The sequence below is a fragment of the Copadichromis virginalis genome, linkage group LG7 (assembly GCF_057382275.1).
Source record: "Copadichromis virginalis isolate Kocher_CV1m ecotype Utaka linkage group LG7, C_Virginalis_male_GT1.1, whole genome shotgun sequence".
Taxonomy (NCBI): domain Eukaryota; kingdom Metazoa; phylum Chordata; class Actinopteri; order Cichliformes; family Cichlidae; genus Copadichromis; species Copadichromis virginalis.
In genome coordinates this window covers 35,656,932-35,676,239 of record NC_140624.1, presented here as the reverse complement: position 1 = coordinate 35,676,239, position 19,308 = coordinate 35,656,932, and the positions used below count along the sequence as shown (strand labels likewise).

The following is a 19,308-nucleotide window of genomic DNA, read 5'->3' as shown; positions in this document are numbered from 1 at the left end:
TGAACACAACCTTCAAGTCAAAACAACAACTCAAACAGTCAGAGAAAATTTTGGCATTCTTGTTAGCAAACCATGAAACCACGTCATTTGAATGTAAATATTTTGCTGACGGCAAGAAATTTAATTACAGCCATTTTTCTGCAGAGATTTAAACAGTGAAATATCTTGAATTCAAGTTGAAATCCTGCACTTCAGCTGTTTGAATTAAAATAAACTGCGATGTGTCATTGTCTAAAAACTTATGGACCCAACTACAAAGCAGCTACATACTGAAAACCGTTATCATTGTTTATCTGCACAATTCAGCCTCTCTCGACTGGCGTGTACTGTTGCTTCCACCTTACAACTTAAAAGAACATGAAGACACTGAAGCTGGAAGAACAAATTTGCTACTTGGGAAATGGAGCCATCTGAGGAGCATGAGGACTACAATTTCTTAGCAGCAAATGACTTTACCTCTTTAAAAAGAAAAAGCACCACTTTCCACCCAGGACACCATGTCCTAGCTACTGTTCTGGTCTCCTGTTCTGCCTGCATGGTTTGTTTGTCCTATGAGTGTGAGATAAAATACATCACAAACAGGATGTGATATTCCTGAGCTTGTATCAACCTGCAGAGGAAACAAAGTAGTGCTTAACGAACAACATCTGATTCACAGCTTTTCTATTTAAAGCTGAGAAATGGATGTCATCCATTAATTCACTAAGAACCAAGGCAGTCTCATTGTGAGAAGGTTGTAGGACAAGTTGTACAAGGATGAAAGAAACCTTTTAGCAAAGCAGCACTGTGACTGTCAACCCCCCTGAGGAAGAGCAAAGAAGAGTATTGAGACACTGAATATGCACAGCATAATATCCTTGCGAGTACTAAACTTGACAAAGAAGATGAGGACCCTCACAGATTAAACGCACAAGGATGAGAGCAAAAGTAAAGAAAACAAGATTAAAGAAATTGAATGTAAAGAAAACAAGATTAAAGAAAATGTTCTGGGAGACAAAAGAGACAAAGTGATGGGACCAATATCTATTTGATCTCGCTGGAGTGATCGGACACATTATGTGCTCAGGGGATGCTTTTATCTGAAGAGGTTTAAAGTTCAGGCTGCTCCACAACAAAGGAGGCGTAAGAAAGGAAAACTGAAGCCCTGGGAATCGATTTGTTACAAAAACAGGTCATAAAAACAGAGATAATCAATCCAGTCAGACTTGTAACCAAATAGTCTAATGCTTACAGCTGAAGAACAGAGCAACTCATTACCACCTCTGGTTGTATTATATATATCACAGCATCACAGAAAATGCTCCAAGTGAATGAACACAACTGCTTTATGTCAATATTTGATACAAGTTTGTTAATGGTGTTTCGCTCACTCAGTTTATCAAACACGTTCCCACCCAGTAACAGGAACACAAATAACAAAACACATATCTACATCCGTTCAACTTCAAATTTAAAAGCTGTTTACCAGAGTAAGTGCGGTGTAGCATTCAAGTTAATTTGGATGAGCATTTCTCATACTTTGGTTCAAAGCTGATGTCAGCTACCAGTGTTTTCCCTCCACTGGCTGCTGCTTGCTCCACTAGTGGGACTGTGTATTTGTTGTCTTTTAATCGCCGTTTGTATTTTACTAACATTCATTCTTGTGTTTCCACGTTCATATTTTCCCAGTATTCCAATTGTTTCCTTGTTGTCATCTCCCTCTGGTTTGCCTAAATGTTAGTTCCCTGTCCTTCCTTGTTTCTAACGCCCCTTTTATTTTAATAACTGGGCTTTGTGTATTGCCTGCGACTTTTTGTCTTCATCTTTTCTCCTTATTCCACCCGTGTCTCATTTCCTAGCTTTGTGATTATCTGCGTGCAATAGGCTCAGCATTTGTGGTTCCTACAAAGCAAGATTAACGACTTGGCAATCTATCTGGATCTTAAAGTCTGAGTTTTATGCATCACACAAGTGGTTCTCTTTCTTTTTACCAGGCTAAATTATTGGGGCAACTTATGATGAACATAACCTGGTCGGAGCAAGTTATGTTCAGAATTTTGGTTTAAGAATTATCTGGCCGCCTTTTAGCCAAATCATTTATTTACATGTTTTAAGTGCAGTAGGTTTACAGATTATCTGCAGGGCAAATACATTTTGTGTTTGCCAATCTGTTAAGCCATCTACCTTGCTAATATGATGAATGAACCTGCAAAGTTGCAGCGGTGTAAACTGTGCATCAGATTCCCACACTGGAAGCGATTCACTCACTGCACATTGTTTTGAAGTTCACTCCAAATGTCCAAATGTTCCAGGTGCCGGTTGCCTCGGTAACCCCCTAAAGTTTTTACTACTACCATACATCAACCAGCTTAATCCTGCATGCACACTGGTAGTTCAGTGATTCACCAGAAACTAATCTCATGCCCTGCCCACTTCATATAGCTAGTGGTTATTTGCCTGTAGTCACCAAATGCCATTCACTAGAACATAGAACGCACGCTATGAATATCTGTTCAGTCAGTAAAGTCAGTTTCACTTTGATCTGCCAACAAGCTAAACCACGTCTCCTTTATTAAGCTATGAGACAGTAACCTTTAAACCGTTAAAGTCTGAGAACTTACAGCCATCAACTTGTAAGTAAGCAGCAGTGCCAAGAGCATATTCAGAAATAAAACCATTAACTTGAATTAAAATGTTTTTTTAATTGCTGTCAAATCACAAGAAGCTCCAGAAAATACTATTAATCTAAGTTTATTGTTTACTGTTATGTTCTCTGTAGATTGTGATGCATTTTATCATCATCATTCGTTAACGTCTGTGATTGGAGGAGGCGGCATTTGCAGGGATCTTTTTGTGCGTCAGAAGTGTCACATGATGTATGACAGATTGACTTTTATGTGTGCACACACAGACCCTGAAGCTGAAAACCCAAATTAACGGAGCAAATTATCGAATGGGGTTTTAGGTTTTGTTAAATCAGTTAAAGCAAGGAAAGCCCAGATCTGTTAAACTTCCTTTGTAGTACACCCCACAGGCCAAGAAAACACATCAATACTTTTGGTTTATGTTTCTATTTATATTCTTTATTTAAATTATTTTTTAGGTTACCATTATTATTTTCTTTATCTTGAGTCTGTAGTTTTCTGGGAGATCATTACTTATGTTGTTTAGATAAGTGATTCTGCACAATATCACACATACACAAAACAGCACACAGCCATCAAGTATCATTACATCTGCCCTCTTTACAAAATGACTGCCTGCGTTTGATGCATTTAGGAGAAAATTGAGGCTACAAAAAACAACATGGCCTGAACTCAACTCTACCTGAAAGGGCACTGCACTAGTTCACATAAAAGGTTTACTTGTTTGGAGTTTTGATGATGATGACGGTGTGTACTGCTGTCTAACACACTAGTCCTAAAACTCTAAAGTGCTTTGAACTATTAAAAGCTGGTATTGTAACTCTAGTCACAAAACATGATTCACAAACACTTAAAAGGATTACTGAACACTTTGGTTATCAAAGCACAAATAAATTATTTCCATATACTGATATTTCTTTTAAGCGTGTGGCCTGACGTGTTGTTGCCAGCACAACCAACTAACCTGTGTAGCTTCTTTAACTCGATGTATATTTAACAATTTCCAATCTGTTCCTGATTGACAAATCACTGTACATGTCTCAGCTTCATCATTTTAGTTTGAAAGTCAAGTCATCTTTATTTATATAGCACATTTAAAAGACATCAAGTGTCGGCCAAAGTGCTGAACAGAGGGATAATATAATAAAAGAATTTAAATAGAAAGAAAACATTTTAAAAAGAATTGTAAGACATGTAAGAGTATATAGCATATAATGTACATGCAAATATGCACATACATCTACAAAACTGTACACATTCACACAAGCACACATATGTGAACATAACGTATATACACATACAACATCATCCAATAAGATAAGAGACCAAATAGACAGAATAAAAAAAAAAGATATCAAAGAGATCCGAAAGCCTTGGAAAATAAGTAGGTCTTGAGATTCGATTTAAAGACTTCAAGGATGAAGAGGATTTTATGAAGAGGGGAAGACTATTCCAGAGTCTCGGGGCAGCAATGGAGAAAGCCCTGTCACCTCTAGATTTGAGCTGGGAGCGTGGAACTGATAAAACCATCTGACTGGAGGAGCGCAGAGATCGAGTGGGTAAGTGCAGGCTAAGAAGATCTGAAATTGTTCACTTCCTGCCACCATCGACTCACTTCAGTTTGCTTACCGGACTAATCGTTCCACAGACGATGCCATATCTCACCTGCTCCACACATCCCTGAGTCACCTGGACACTGGCAGAGGGAATTATGTTAGGATGCTGTTCGTGGACTACAGTTCAGCATTCAACACAATAATTCCCTCTAAGCTTTTCACCAAGTTGACGGATCTAGGACTCAGCTCATCACTGTGTCAGTGGATCCTCAACTTCCTCACAGACAGACCCCAATCAGTGAGGGTGGGAAAACAAGTCTCCCCCTCCATCTCACTCAGCACTGGAGTGCCTCAGGGCTGTGTTTTAAGCCCCCTGCTGTACTCACTGTACACTTATGACTGTGTAGCCACATCCGACACCACCTCCATTGTCAAGTTTGCTGACGACACTGCTGTTGTGGGCCTGATCTCCGACAACATCGAGACGGCCTACCTGGAGGAGATTAGGAACCTGGAGACCTGGTGCCAGGAGAATAACCTCCTCCTAAACATCAGCAAGACTAAGGAGCTGATCGTGGACTTCACTACAAAGCAGGCGAGGAATTACAAACCCCTCATCATCAGTGGCACGCCAGTGGAGAGAGTGGACAGTTTCCGATACCTGGGTGTCCACATCACTCAGGACCTGTTATGGTCCTGTCACATCAACACCCTGGTTAAGAAAGCCCGTCAGTGTCTCTTCTTCCTCAGAAGACTTAGAGACTTCCATCTGCTACTGAAGGTGCTCAAGAACTTCTACTCCTCACCATCGAGAGCGTCCTGACGGCAAACATCTGCATCTGGTTTGGGAACAGCACCAAGCAGGACAGACAAGATCTGCAAAGAGTGGTGCGCTCAGCCGAACGCAGAGCTCCCTGACCTGCTGTCCATCTACACCAAGCGGTGCAAGTCCAAAGCTAGGAAGATTATGATGGACCTCTCCCATCCCAACAATGGACTCTTCTCACTGTTGAGGTCTGGGAAGCGCTTCCGCTCCCTTAAGGCCAAAACAGAGAGAATGAAGAGGAGCTTCTTCCCCCAGGCTATTCGGGGCCTGAACCAGGTGTAGCACTGGACTCTCCCACACACATCACTATAAGACTGGACACACATCACATCACCACACGCACCACCACACATTTCCTATTATTTATAATCTTTATAATCTCTTTCTGCTATTTGCACATTTTTTACTGTAAATTTCTAAGTTAACTTCATTTAATGGTCGGGCATTGCACAGCTACAAGCATTTCACCCCCATGTCATACTGTGTATGGTTGTGTGTGTGTGACAAATAAAATTTGAATTTGAAATGTAACCTGGAGCCAAAACATGGAGAGCTTTAAAAACAAATAGTAAAACCTTAAAATCGATTCTATGTTTAACTGGTAGTCAACGTAGAGATGCGAGTACTGGGGTAATATTCTCTCTCTTTCTAGTACCCGTCAGGAGCCTTGTGGCTGCATTTTGAACAAGTTGCAGGCTTGAGTGACAAATGCCTAAATAGAGAGAGTTACAATAGTCAAGACGTGACGATATGAAAGCATGGATAACAGTTTCCAGGTCTTTAGATGACAGGATATTTTTGAGTTTAGAAATGCTCCTGAGTTGGAAAAAACTGCCACAAACAACTGAATTCATTTGCTTGTCCAGCTTGAGAGTGGAATCAAAAATGAAACCAAGATTTTTTACATGGGGATGTACATTAGCTGATAATGGGCCCAAATTGTTTCTTATGAGACTAATAGAGTCCTGCTTACCGAAGATTAATTAATGTCGGTTTTGTCATGATTTAGTTTGAGAAAGTTCAGAGACATCCAGCAATGTATGTCGCTAAGACAGTCTGAGACTTTCTGCAGTGTACTATCAGCACCTGGTTCTCCTTTTCCCTTTGGATATGTGTGTGCGTGTGTGTGTGTGTGTTTTTAAGCCTAGTTCAACCACTTTGACATTTTTAGCTATTTGCCTTTACTATCTTTTCTAACCCTCTCATTCCAGTTTTTAGTGCCGACTCCAGCCTCCAAGTCACTCCTAGTCCTATGCCCTAAAAATCCTCTTTAGGTGGCACCGTTTTAGATAATTATACGTGCATTCCTGTTTCATGTTTCTAAAATCTTTAAGAAACTTCACGTTCATTCGTCAGCTGAGCTCTGTATATCAAATTACAGGACTACTCACTCTCCAGCAGGACTGCCTTCGGTGTTTGCCATTGTTGTAGTTCTGACTGTGTGGGTCACTGAGTGTCAGAGAGATGAAGTCCTTTCTGGAAGGCGGGTACATCCTCTGATCGGGGTTGATGGTCGTATGTCATAGAACCTGCCCTAAGAAATGAAGAACACACGAAGTTAGGACTATTCCCTGAAATAAAGTGGAATGTAAATGTAAAATCCATCAATTTCAGCATTTTTTCCCTTACACATTCTTTCACATTGCAATTGTAAGAACTGTAAGCATGCTGGCTTACATTAGATTAGTCAGCTTCATGACAGCTTTTGTACACCTGACATGCAAGCCTTTTACTATGCTGCTTCTTCTGATGGACTCATAAACAATAAAATAAGTTCTATTTGTGCTGACAGTGTCAGCACAAATACACCCCCACATAAGAGATGTAGTGTGTGCATGCTCCTTGGTGATGTTTTGGGAAGCAGTATAAAAACTCTGGATTTTAAAAACCCAAACTTTAACATGCTCTGTAATTCTTTTAAGGACAATCATCAAGATGCAAGTAAGCGTGTGTACGGCAGTACGAGTCATCTTTTTCCTTTTAACACCATGCTAGCTAAAGCGTAAAAGACTCGACGTTAATTCAGTTTTTCTCACATCGCTGTCACGCTGTGCAAATAACACCACAGAGTCCAAGTCAGAAGTCAAACACTCAGCTGCTTCCCTCTCACCTTTGTGCCTGGTTGGCTGCCTCACAGCGACGCTATTATCCCCAAAACTGAACAGCTGCTAGCGTGCTACCAGAGGCTAGCTGTGGCTCTTCGGGTCGTTTCTGAATGGAGCGAAATTTTATTCAAGACGCAGGTTAACAAACATGCAGCGCAGTCCTGTGTTCGAGCAACACACAATAAGACCCGCTGCCACATGAAATGTCAAGCAAAATAAACTGGAGGAAATACGGTTGAAGTTAAGAGATAGGAAAGCAGAGGGAGATACGGAAAAGACCTGACAAGCTCTGACGAGGTAGGTCATGTGATGTGCGCACGTGATCTGAGAGTGTTTGAATTAACCCGTAACAACCCGGTGTCTTAACGAATTTGGCTTTATGCTTCAGGTCATCATTTAACTTTATTTTAGCTTTTTTTTTTCCATTGAACACATTCTGTAGTATTTTTAGTAACATCGTTTTAGAAATGTATTTAGTTTAAACAGTACAACCCTGAAGTTTGTTTATTTAGTAATTCAGTGGCGGAAACAAACTTCCGTTTTAGTTACGTTTGATTTACATTCGAAAAATGTCAGCGTCATAATTAGATCTTCTAAAAAATGACTCCAAATCTAATCATTTATTAAGAAATAAATAAAGCAGGGGAACTTCAGTACCACATTATATGAACGCATCCACTATATACATTCTAAAATAATAAAAAGAAATTATTTCACATGCCACTGCTCATCTGTTACTGTCAGTTTTATGAGCAGTTTTCATGATAGAGACCTTGATTTTGAGATATTTATAATATCTTTTTCTTTATTTTTTGTGAACTTGTTTTGTATATTTAATTTTCTGTGACTTAAAGTGCAATGCCTTATCCAGTATGATCTTTCTCTGAATTTTTCAATTTATTAACTTGAAATTTCAAGTTATTGTCTCACTTTGGAGTTTGAGTTACAAGGCCATAACTTGAAATTTTAACCCTTTAAGGTCCACACTAAGAAAAGAGCAATGGAACAATTTTTTTTGTTTACATTTCTTATTGACTTGGGTGAGTAATAACCACAATCAAATTTTTTTTCAATAGACCCTATAGTTTTTAAAGTATTCATTCCATCAAAGGAAAGTATTATATCAAACAACAAAATACATTTTTTATTTTAAATCTGCAACTGTGAAAAATGTGCAGCAGCACAAAATACTCACATTCAGGCTACTTCTGATTGAATGCTACTGTGCAAAATAATTTTTGTTTTTAAAAAACAAAACAAAAACTGTGCAAATCAAGAACATCTACTGGTTTTGGTCGTTGGGGTCTTAGGGTGTAGCATTTATTCTGTGGTCATGGAGAGCTGAATCATGGTTGTCCAACTGTAGATGCTGGCTTGTTAACTTGGTTCAGACACAGCCAGGCACAAACCTTTTGAGAGCCATCGGTTTCTGGTCCACTAGGGCACAGTCCCTCTTGTAGACCAGGAATTCAAGTCAAGGATGTATCCGAACAGTGGCATATGCCATCTCCTTAACTTGTGACTTATAACTTGTCTTATACAGGTGTTATAGCATATCAGAAAGCTCAGTTCCTCCCATATGCTAATTATATACAGGGATGAGTGATGGGCATCAAATGGTGAGCTTTGCATTGGACTCTTTGCTCCACCGTTTGACCAATGAAAGAGGCATTTTACTGCAATCAGACCTTCATCAGACCTGTAATCACAGGCTCCATGGCCCTTCTTCATCAGGTCTTTGTCTGCCATCAGGGGAGCTCCACCGGTGCAGTTTGGTCATACAGTACCAATGCACCTGACACCCAAGGACATGTGCAAGTTCTGGACCAAGCTGAAACTTGTGAAGACCTCAGTTTCTTTTATGGGTTTGCATAGTGATTTCTACAACTTTGGCCCCTTAGAGGTAGCTTCTGTTCCTTTTCACTGAGGGGAGCATTGAAGAATGTAGATCCCCCTTGATACAGCAGCAAGTCGTGGATGATGCCAGATGAACTTGCTTGGCAGAACAATTTAAAGCCCCACTCATCTAGTTTGTTAGCAATATACTGGTGGAGAGTGCCAGCCCCGTTGGCTTCATATGAAACCATGACCTCAAACACACTGTGGTTGAAGGTGGATGATATCATGAGACTCCGCTCACAAATCTGCCACAGGAGCATGTGACTTTTAACTGCTTAGCGTCCATATAGTACTAGTTAAACATGAAATTATAATTTTGACAGCTTAATAATATTAATTTACCAGCTACTATAATTTGGTCAAACGGTAATTAGTTGTGATATTTTTGATTTCCACATGTTACTCTTGATTTTTACCATATTTACTAATATTAACTCGGAAAGTTACAAAAATTACTTACTGAGGAAATTATTTCAGCATATTCTTGCTGTGCTAACATGTAATTTATCAACAGCAATGGATAAATAAAATGGGTCCAGTGGGCTGATTTTATGGCAAATAATCAATTTTAATAACATTTAGGTTATGTTAGGATTAGCACCACAAAGTGACAAATCAACTGTTTGGTTGAGCACAAAAATTATTAAACATTTAATTTCACTTTTTTAATGCTGTCAAGTCAGATACGTTTGTTTAGTAAGTCCTCTAACACTCTCATATATCAAAGAATTATAGCTTCCTACCTTAGTTTCATCAAAAACACTCAAAATATGTTGGATGGTTTTCACTGACCAAATAATTCCAAAACTTACAATAATAAAATTGAACTGAGACAATATTTGGTTATGTATATGTATTTTTTTAATTCAGCTGACACACTTTGAACAAGTTGATGGAGGGATCACACAAGTTAGATGCCCAGCATTTTGTTTCATATTTTTAAGAGTGATAATTTTACAAAACAAGCAAAGTAAGAATGATCAGTCTCAGCCAGCTAAGGCAATCATATAAAATGCTATTATAAAATCTAAATACAAAAAAGAAAATATTACATATTTAACACAAAGCCAGAATGAAACAAATGTGACTGAGATGTTTAATTGTAATTCATCTGGTTGACTTCTGGCTCTCTGGTTCCCGGCAGACTTTGGTTTGAGAATGATGTTTTTTTTTAGTTCTCCAGTTGGACTGATGTTGTTTGGGCTCTCACCACCAACTCCCTGACATCTTACTCTCCGTGCACACTTTGCAGCACACTGCTCATCACTCACAGCTGACCGACTCTGGGACACAAGCACAAATTCTGTAGAGTAGCTATGAGATTTTCCTCCTGCCACTGGACCCAAGCACTTTTCAGACTGAATAAGGAATAAATTCAGGTAAACAGAAATTTCTCAAAGCTAAGTGGGTAATTTTGTTTAACAGTGAGTCAAAGAATCTTAGCAGGGTCAGGGTACTACTCTACTACTGGTTATATGTGTTTAGTCTCACTTTTTGGTTTGCATAACACTTCTCACATTGTTGAATGTCACATTTCCCATGTTAAAAGGGTAAAAACTCTGATGTAGGACTACATGTGTGGGGGAGAAGGCTATGAAACATTTATTTAAAATGTGACAGATTGTCAGATTCCAGCAGTTTTTTGTCCAAGACATTAAAGAAAATGGAGGAAAACAGTGTTGTGATATTTTGATACCATGGTAGCATTTACAGGATATTGTTTTATAGTGATATTATACAGGAAAACTGTTACTCAATAAGGCCCATTTACTAGTTGTTTTTCTCTTTGTCTGTGACCCAAGAATTAATGTGTAAGAATCACAGGCTGGTACCTCAAGGTCGAAAATACCACAGAGATCACTTCCTTACTCCCATCCTCCCTTCTTTATCTCTTAGAAAAAGGCTTGTTAAAGGCCAGGTGGTTTGTTTCAGAATTCACTAATGAAAGAACTCTGTATTCTATGTCTAGGAGTGTATTTTGCTGGGATAATCATAAATTGTAGCTGAACTGATAAACTATACAAAGGATACTTCTTTGCTCAGAGGGCAGGAAGACGCTTCCTTATTTGGTCTGTACCGGTTTGAACTGAGAATCTGCTGACACACGAACCTTTTTTTCCTCTATATAAACTGTTGTATGATGAATAAACCTTTGAGTTGGTTTGGGAAGGCAACCTGAAGCAGTCTGTGTTTCCTTGTTCTCCCAAGCTACTCCCGACGTCGTAACTAACCTGCTGAACGGCATACCTGAGTGTTACTTTGAATAATTTTGAATCTTATAGGGTAAAGACAAAACTCTGCTTATAGGTGCCCACGCCTCGGAGGAAAACCCGATCCACGGATGACCCGGGACGGAGATTTCTTTCAAACAGTAAGTTAGATAATCAGGATATTTCTAGACCTAGTGTGGATTAAATTTTTTTAAATTAAATGGTAATTTCTTAAAAAAAAAAAAGGAAAAAAGGTCTACGTGTTAGAGAGAGCTGTAAATGCTTAGATTACGTTTTGTTTTGTTTTTCTTTTACTTATACTGGATCTGTGATGTCAAAGACAGAATAAATATTAATATGGTCATTTTTGAGTCAAAGCTCTGGATGTGAGCACTGAAGACCCACCCACTTGCTGTCAGAACATTCTGTTTGCAAGGGACAGCCAATCACAACAAAGCTGGCTTAAAGGGAAAGGAATCAAAACAGTCTGTTTGAGGCTGCACAAAGGATCAGTGTCAGGTAAATAAGGATTTTTTTCCAACTGTGAATCATGCAAAGCTGCTGTCGTAAAGCACATGAATTACAAATATGGAGCTGGAAACCAGTATTAACTTTAATACGGCTGGTAATCTCTATATGAATATATAGAATGTACCAAGGGATTGGTACTGAAAGCTCTGGTTTCCACTTGTAGTTGCATTGACCAGTCATATCTTTGCAGGCTTTCATTGCATGCAGTCTATGTGATGGTAAACTGTATTGGATTATTACCCACTTTTGTCTGACAATTTAGTTTTTTTTTTTCCTGTATGGTTTCCAAGGTGTAACCCAATTCAAAATGTACTACTAATTTGTTTATTTACTTAATTATCTACTTAGTTATTGGATGCGGAAACATCTTCTCAAAATTTAATGGTCGTGGTAGTGAAACCTATGATGCATGGTTTGGAGATGGTGGCACTGACAGAAAGACAGATGACAGAAGGCAGATTTCAGGATTTGAGGATGTTAAGATTTTTGCCGGGATGGACGTGATTAGAAATGAGTACATCAGAAAGATAGCTCAGGTTGAGCGGTTTGGAGACAAAGTTAGAGAGGTGAGGCTGAGATGATTTGGACATGTGAAAAGGAGGGACACTGGACAAAGGATGTTGAAGATGCTCCTGAAGGCAGGAGGAAAATAAGTTGACCTCAGTGGAGGTTCATGGATATAGTGGAGGAGGACATGCAGAGGGTTGCTGTGACAGGAGAGCTAGAGATGGAGGAAGATGATCCACTGGGGTGACACCTAAGCAGCCAAAAGAAGAACTGTCATTACACCAATCATGCTTTTCTCTAAACTGAAGTGGAATTCTGTTAGAAAAAAAACTTTGAGGAATTACCTGAGACATACGGGCGCTACAATTTTTATGCCACCATGATACTATGCACAACCACAAATGAATCTGGAGTTAATAATTACTTTTTTTCCAGCTATTTTCAGCTGTGGAGAAATACACATTTGTCCAAGATTTTTAAGGTTTTGGTTTCCTAAAATTTAAAAACTTCTATATTAGCGTCCAAAAACATTTATCTATCTTTATTTTCTATTTGAAATTGTATCCGTTCTGTAAATTATTCTACTTCAGTAATGATGCAAATAGATTAACAGTCACTTGTAGCGACTGCCAATGGATCACAAGCCACACAGCGTTGCCGCCACAAGTCAGAAAAGCCACCAGCATCGCTAAAGGGCCACATTTGAGATGAGATGAGATGAGATAGCCTTTATTTGTCAGTTGCAGGTCTTTTGCCCACAACAGAGATGACATTTCACTGGCTGGCTGGCCAACTCACCCCATACGGCTGTGCTGAGTGAGGATTTCCCCCTTGTAGCCGAGAGCTTTGCTGGATGAGCATGTGGACCAAAACTGTGTGTTGCTTATATGCAAAGTTATGCATATTAAACTCTTGAATAAAATGCATTTCACAGATATTGTTTTGAGAGATATTTGCAGGCAGTGATCATAAACATGGGAAATATTAGAAAGTCTGGTTGTTTCTTGGCTGTTTCTGTGCACAGCCATGATACTTGGTCTTTTCTCGTGCTGCATCACATTTAGTTCTCTGGTGAGTATCTCTAGCTACAAGATGAGGGGTGGACAATCACATATTATGTTTTCATTTACCATTAGCAAATCACTGTTGGATTATGTGTATTTATCCAATGTTTGAAATCAAGATTTTCTAGGTTTGGTTTAAAGGCCAAACTACAAAACTGGACAACAGAGTGGCAACATCGGATTCAGTGCCAACATGTGTAGTCATACCTGAGACAAATTTAAAGAAAGGAAACAAAAAAAAACATAGCAACATTAAACATTGAAAACAATAAACAATAATTTGTATTTCAAGAGATGAAGACAGTTGGTCTTGTTGACAACAGACAGGTAAAATCAAGTAACATAACTGTCCCTTTCTATTGGTTTTTGTATTAAATAAATGGTGGTCTTTTGAATAAAATTAGCACCTTGAGAAAAATGACACCTAGGTTCACTTACAGTACTAGAACAGTGGATTTACAGTGAGAGCTTTACAGGCCTATGGGACACCAGAAGCCGTGTCCCTATAAAGAACACATTGTTATAGACATCAGTGAGGACAGTCTGACGTTTTATATATACAGTGAGCAAGCTGTAACACTATCCCTGCACAACTGCATAACAAAAAACAAAACACTGTATAAAGGATGCTTGTAAAAAAAAAACTAAAAAAAAAACATACACTTAAATTATTTAATGTCTCTGTAAACGAAATTGCCTTCTCCGTGAAAAAAAGCCTGGGGGCACTATTGGCCTCAAAGATTCAGTCATACAAAGTCACTGAACTTGAGGGATAAAATCCTCCAACACTAGAGGATAAAGAAGCAAAAACTTCACAGACTGGAAGGTTCCACTTGTCCATGATTTAAAGAGAGTTTGTGTCCTGGACCTGAGAGTCTTCCGGGATGGTACAGTTTTCTCCCACCTCTAGCTGAAACACACAGGTCCAACAGTGAGGCCAAACTGGTATGTCGCGTTTCCTCCTCCCATTAGTGCCACGTCTCTCAGAGGAAGGAGATGGAGGTCCTCAAACTCCAGCACAGACTCCCGAGGACCAGACTCCATCTCCTCTCCAGGCTGATGAACCAAAAATAGATTACATTTGAACATTTACAGTAGTAAACCCTAAGTAGAGATCAGCTTTAGATAAGTTTCTCTTTCTCTTGAATTGAATATACATAAATGGTATACATACATACATAAACTCTCTCTGTTAAGATCAAAGAAACAAGCATAACTGCGAGAGTGCAACCCCCCACCCACACAGCTCAGTCTCGGACCAATATTTACTTTTAAGGGAATAGTATTGAAATGCACTTTTATTGCATTAAAAAGTGCAGCCTTTTCTTATCTTCCCAGTTGAAACCCATTACCTGATATCATTTTGAATATAAATATTTTTTTTACTATTTTTATTTATGTGAATATATTATATTTGTAGCATTCTTTTAATTGTTTAGTAAAATTCATTTAAATGTTTAGTCATAAATATTAAGTGAAAAAAAGGTTTTGATCAGGAAGTTTACTTTGTTTTAAAAAAAAAAAAACCCAAAGTAAATCTTATTCAGGGTCATTGTACATGTATTCAAACTGTTGTGTTTTTAAATGATTATAACCTGTAATTGTAATGTACAGAACAAAGTCATGATAAAATATTGCGATATTTAGAATCCTCATATATCATTCTCTATACGCCTACATGTTGACAATATAAACAATGACTGTAAGAAACAGTTTTAAAATACTTGATATAGCGTTATTATCACTTTGGCCTTATGCCTGGTGTATTATTGGTTAGTTATGTCACCCGCCTGTTAGTATATTTTATTTGTATTTGTATTTATTATTGCTCTAACTCGTTCTGTGAAGCACTTTGGCATACCTGTGGTTTTTTAAATGTGCTATATAAATGAAATTGTATTGTAAGCCAATTTTGAACGGATGACCCCACTGTACACTTGAATAAAGTTGTATCAGAATTTATTTAAAACTTTTAAAGGTATTGTGTTTACACACAGAGTGACAGAATGACATGTACGCATAAACAGGACCAAAAAATACAGCTTCAGTACGACTGCAGTAACCAAACTCCTATTTGTGAAGGTTTTTTGGAATTTCTGTCTCAAATCTGTGATGCTTTGGCTGTACTTTAAATCTAATTAACTAATACGCAGATCGATACAGATTTTTTGCCAATTCATCACAGTTAATCACTGTGTTCTCACAAACAGATTGCATTTAATTGCCAACTTGACCCCATTCAGTCACAAACTGATAGCAGACTGACACATTTATGCCATTTTACATGAAACTACTTTTCTTCTTTTTTCTTTGTTTAATAAGCAAGTCCTGATTTTTGAAAACTGTATGTATTTTTTGCACATTGAGCTCCACAAACCACATGCCATTTACTTACATATAAAACATTCAGGATCTTCAGTACAGTACACAGTATTTTATTTTTTGTTTTAATAAATTTTTTTTATTTTGGGCCTTTGGGAATTCCTTCCAAACTATCTTGGATTAACAGAGCTTTATGTCCTTCTACACCCTGCCCATGTTGAGTTAATCTGTCCAACCTTTTGCAAATCTGGCAAAAAGGAGGTGAAAAAAAGTCAAATAGGAAGATATTTTTCAGTAGTTCTGTTACATACCACACAATCTTGAACTGCTCCGAGGTAACTTTGTGTCCTTGAGTCAGTGAGGAATTTGACATCTCGGTAGGCCGGGCCCAGTCTGTGTCCTGGGTGGCAGGAGTAGGTAACCTTCTGTACAGCTGTGCCACTGTGCAATCTCAGAAAGCGCATCTGGACCACATTAGCACCTTGATAATAAAACTATAAAAACATATTAGAGTTATCAGAAATGCTTTATTATAAATCAGGCCAAAGACACTAAATAGAAGGAAAACTGAAAAAAAAATACATTAATTATATGTGTGGTAATATAAATGCATTATTATTATTGTTATCATCTCCTGTTTTCTTTGTGTAATGTGAGGTGTTTCCAGCTGTTTAGCCTATTTTAGATCATTATTTTGGTTTCCAACCATATTTACAAGCTCAAGTGGAACCTGCAGTCCCAGCTCCAGGAGGCGACTGTTTCAGCAAATCAAGTTCGATGAACTCAATGTATATGTGTCCAGTAACAACTGAATATCAGTGTTTTAGAGGGTGTTTTATTTACTCAAGCATAAAATACATTTTTATTTAAAAAAGAAAGGCATCAAATGATCTTTGATGGCAACAAATGTCTTCAGAAGGCTGACTCTGGCCCCAGGGCCTTATTTTTGATATCCATGCTTTAGACTTTAGCTCTTCTCCCAGTGTTTCATCCTCTTGTGTCTTTTCCCTTGTATTTAGTCCAGTCATGTCTGTGTTTTCCCCATTTAGTTATCTCACTTCCTGTTTGTTGTTGGGAGGTTGTGGTTCCTTGTTTGTTGTCTAGAGTTTTGTTTCTTTTATCTCGTCTGCTTTGATTCTGTTTAGCTGTGTCTCGTTTTCCTCTATTTTCTATTTCCAGTCCCCCGGTCACCCTTTTAGAAATATGTAGTTGCCGTCTATATATACAGCAGAGTATCAGTTGATGTTTTTTGCCTTGTGTTTCCCAGCTTCAGTGGCATTTTCCCTAGCGTTTATTCCCAGTTTAGGTTTCTGTAAGTAGCCTTTTTTTAGTTCCCTTTTGTATTTTTGTGTTTCATCTTTTGTATTTTGGTCAACAGTCCAAATAAATGGCTCATTTTTTGTTTAACTCTGTCAGTCTGTGAGTGTGCATTTGGGTCCTCATCTCCACTACATATACATGACACCATGTCATTAGCAGTGTCTCTTTTCCCTGTTCTGATGCTTGGTTTGAACTTTAGCAGGTCGTCTTGACCATGTCTACATGCATTAAGCTGCTGCCACATGATTGGCTAATTAGATATTTGTGTTAACAAGCAGTTGAACATGTTTACCTAATAATGTGAGAGTACATTTTCCCCACTTTAGAAACTTTTGCCTATTTTGTTCATCTAGCCAACTTTATAAATGTAACACCAAGAACTTCTTGCCTAGCAGAACCCAGGCCCTAGAATTAATGTTTAATTTTGGCAGTGACACCCAGAGGTATTCACTCACCTGAAATCCCTGATTCAGCTTGCTGAGCCACTGAAAAGATCCTTCCTCGGAAAAGTCCTCCATCCACGCTTTCGTTGGCAGCTGTAGGCAGATGAAAAGAAGGCACAATTTCGTTTTCAGACTGTTGCTAATGAAATCCTGAATTACCATGCTGCTCAGACATGACTAAAGCAGTATTCGACTCATGCTAACCGAAACCAATTCACATTTCTCTTTGGTTGAGTGAGTCAATTATTTATGTAGGCTGGACTATATTAGAGTAGATAGGGTGAAAGGTGAGTGTGTTTTGTGGTTTTAAACAGACTGAACCAACCATGAAACCAGGAAAACACAATACAATGAGAATAATAATAGTTTCTGTCCTTTACATGACCTGATACCCTTCAGATGAATATAAAGTAATTTAGCCATGCATTGCTTCATTCCTTCCTGCAACCAGACAACTTAGTTTTCTTCATGCATACCTCTGACTGATGCAAACAGATTAAATTTGAAACATTTAATAAATGAGGGGTGACATGCAAATTCAGTTAAATACATTTTATCTAATATATTTGATGTAGCTCATTGAATTTAGTTTTATATAAGAGACAAGAAATTTTGGAATTGTCAAATCTGATCATTTCTAGGGTACAGAAGATCTCAGCATTGAAATTAGCAAATCAAACATTTTTAAGTGCTTATTACTACGTTATTCCCACTCATAGCTTCATAACTGTTCACACTTAAGTTGAAAAAAGGAGAAAAAGTGTAAAAGTGCAAAAGAAATTTCCTGTTTAGAGACAAAGATACAGATTCAAGTTAAAGTCACTACTGCAGAAGCATGAGGTGAATGATGATTCACCTACAATACAAATACATTAAATGATAGTGGCCATGTCCTTGATTCAGAGGTACAATTTCCTGCAGACTTTCTCTGCTGATGTCTTTATACCTGAGAGTCTTGAGGATGAAGGCAGGTCTGTTTTGATGTGGAAGAGAAGCTGCAGTAAGCCAGCAGGGCATCGGCAGGACTGCCCTGGTTGGGGTCAATGTAATACATTCCTGTACAGAAAGGTTAGCAGGAAATGAATGAGAAACCCAGGGATCAAAGTATTACAGTATGCTCCATGCTGACAGTAAAAGCAGTGAAATACAGGGAGCACAAGAACTTCAACATGCTGGCCTGTAAAAGGAAAGCATTAAAGAGGCTGGAGTGTAAAAATATGTCTTCTGTGAACTATTAATATCCCCGTGGCAACAAGCAACAGGATTGCTGACGATCTGCAAATTTGGATCTTTGATAGTCAAATAGAATTACCCATATTCATTATCATTTATATACAAATATACCTTAATATATGTACCAACATATACAGTGGGGCAAAAAAGTATTTAGTCAGCCACCGATTGTGCAAGTTCCCCCACTTAAAATGATGACAGAGGTCAGTAATTTGCACCAGAGGTACACTTCAACTGTGAGAGACAGAATGTGAAAACAAAATCCATGAATTCACATGGTAGGATTTGTAAAGAATTTATTCGTAAATCAGGGTGGAAAATAAGTATTTGGTCACCTCAAACAAGGAAAATCTCTGGCTCTCACAGACCTGTAACGTCTTCTGTAAGAAGCTTTTCTGTCCCCCACTCGTTACCTGTATGAATGGCACCTGTTTGAACTCATCATCTGTATAAAAGACACCTGTCCACAGCCTCAAACAGTCAGACTCCAAACTCCGCCATGGCCAAGACCAAAGAGCTTTCGAAGGACACCAGGAAAAGTATTGTAGACCTGCACCAGACTGGGAAGAGTGAATCTACAATAGGCAAGCAGCTTGGTGTGAACAAATCAACTGTGGGAGCAATCATCAGAAAATGGAAGACATACAAGACCACTGATAATCTCCCTC

General features: G+C 38.4%; 2 protein-coding genes across 2 annotated transcripts in view; both read right to left on the bottom strand.

Moving 5' to 3' along the window:
- The window catches only part of man1b1a (mannosidase, alpha, class 1B, member 1a), a 30,193-nt gene extending 22,766 nt beyond the window's left edge, over window positions 1-7,427 (bottom strand). Inside the window, exons 1-2 of the mRNA XM_085463203.1 lie at window positions 7,117-7,427; window positions 6,398-6,540 (exon numbers count right to left, since the gene is read on the bottom strand). Coding sequence (XP_085319329.1) covers window positions 6,398-6,499 — 102 coding nt within the window. The 5' untranslated portion in view covers window positions 6,500-6,540; window positions 7,117-7,427. The remainder of the gene's footprint in view (window positions 1-6,397; window positions 6,541-7,116) is intronic.
- A 4,172-nt stretch (window positions 7,428-11,599) lies between these two features.
- Window positions 11,600-19,308, bottom strand: part of LOC146705518 (uncharacterized) — an 82,030-nt gene continuing 74,321 nt past the window's right edge. Inside the window, exons 65-68 of the mRNA XM_085461008.1 lie at window positions 18,354-18,463; window positions 17,420-17,500; window positions 15,956-16,138; window positions 11,600-14,378 (exon numbers count right to left, since the gene is read on the bottom strand). Coding sequence (XP_085317134.1) covers window positions 14,229-14,378; window positions 15,956-16,138; window positions 17,420-17,500; window positions 18,354-18,463 — 524 coding nt within the window. The 3' untranslated portion in view covers window positions 11,600-14,228. The remainder of the gene's footprint in view (window positions 14,379-15,955; window positions 16,139-17,419; window positions 17,501-18,353; window positions 18,464-19,308) is intronic.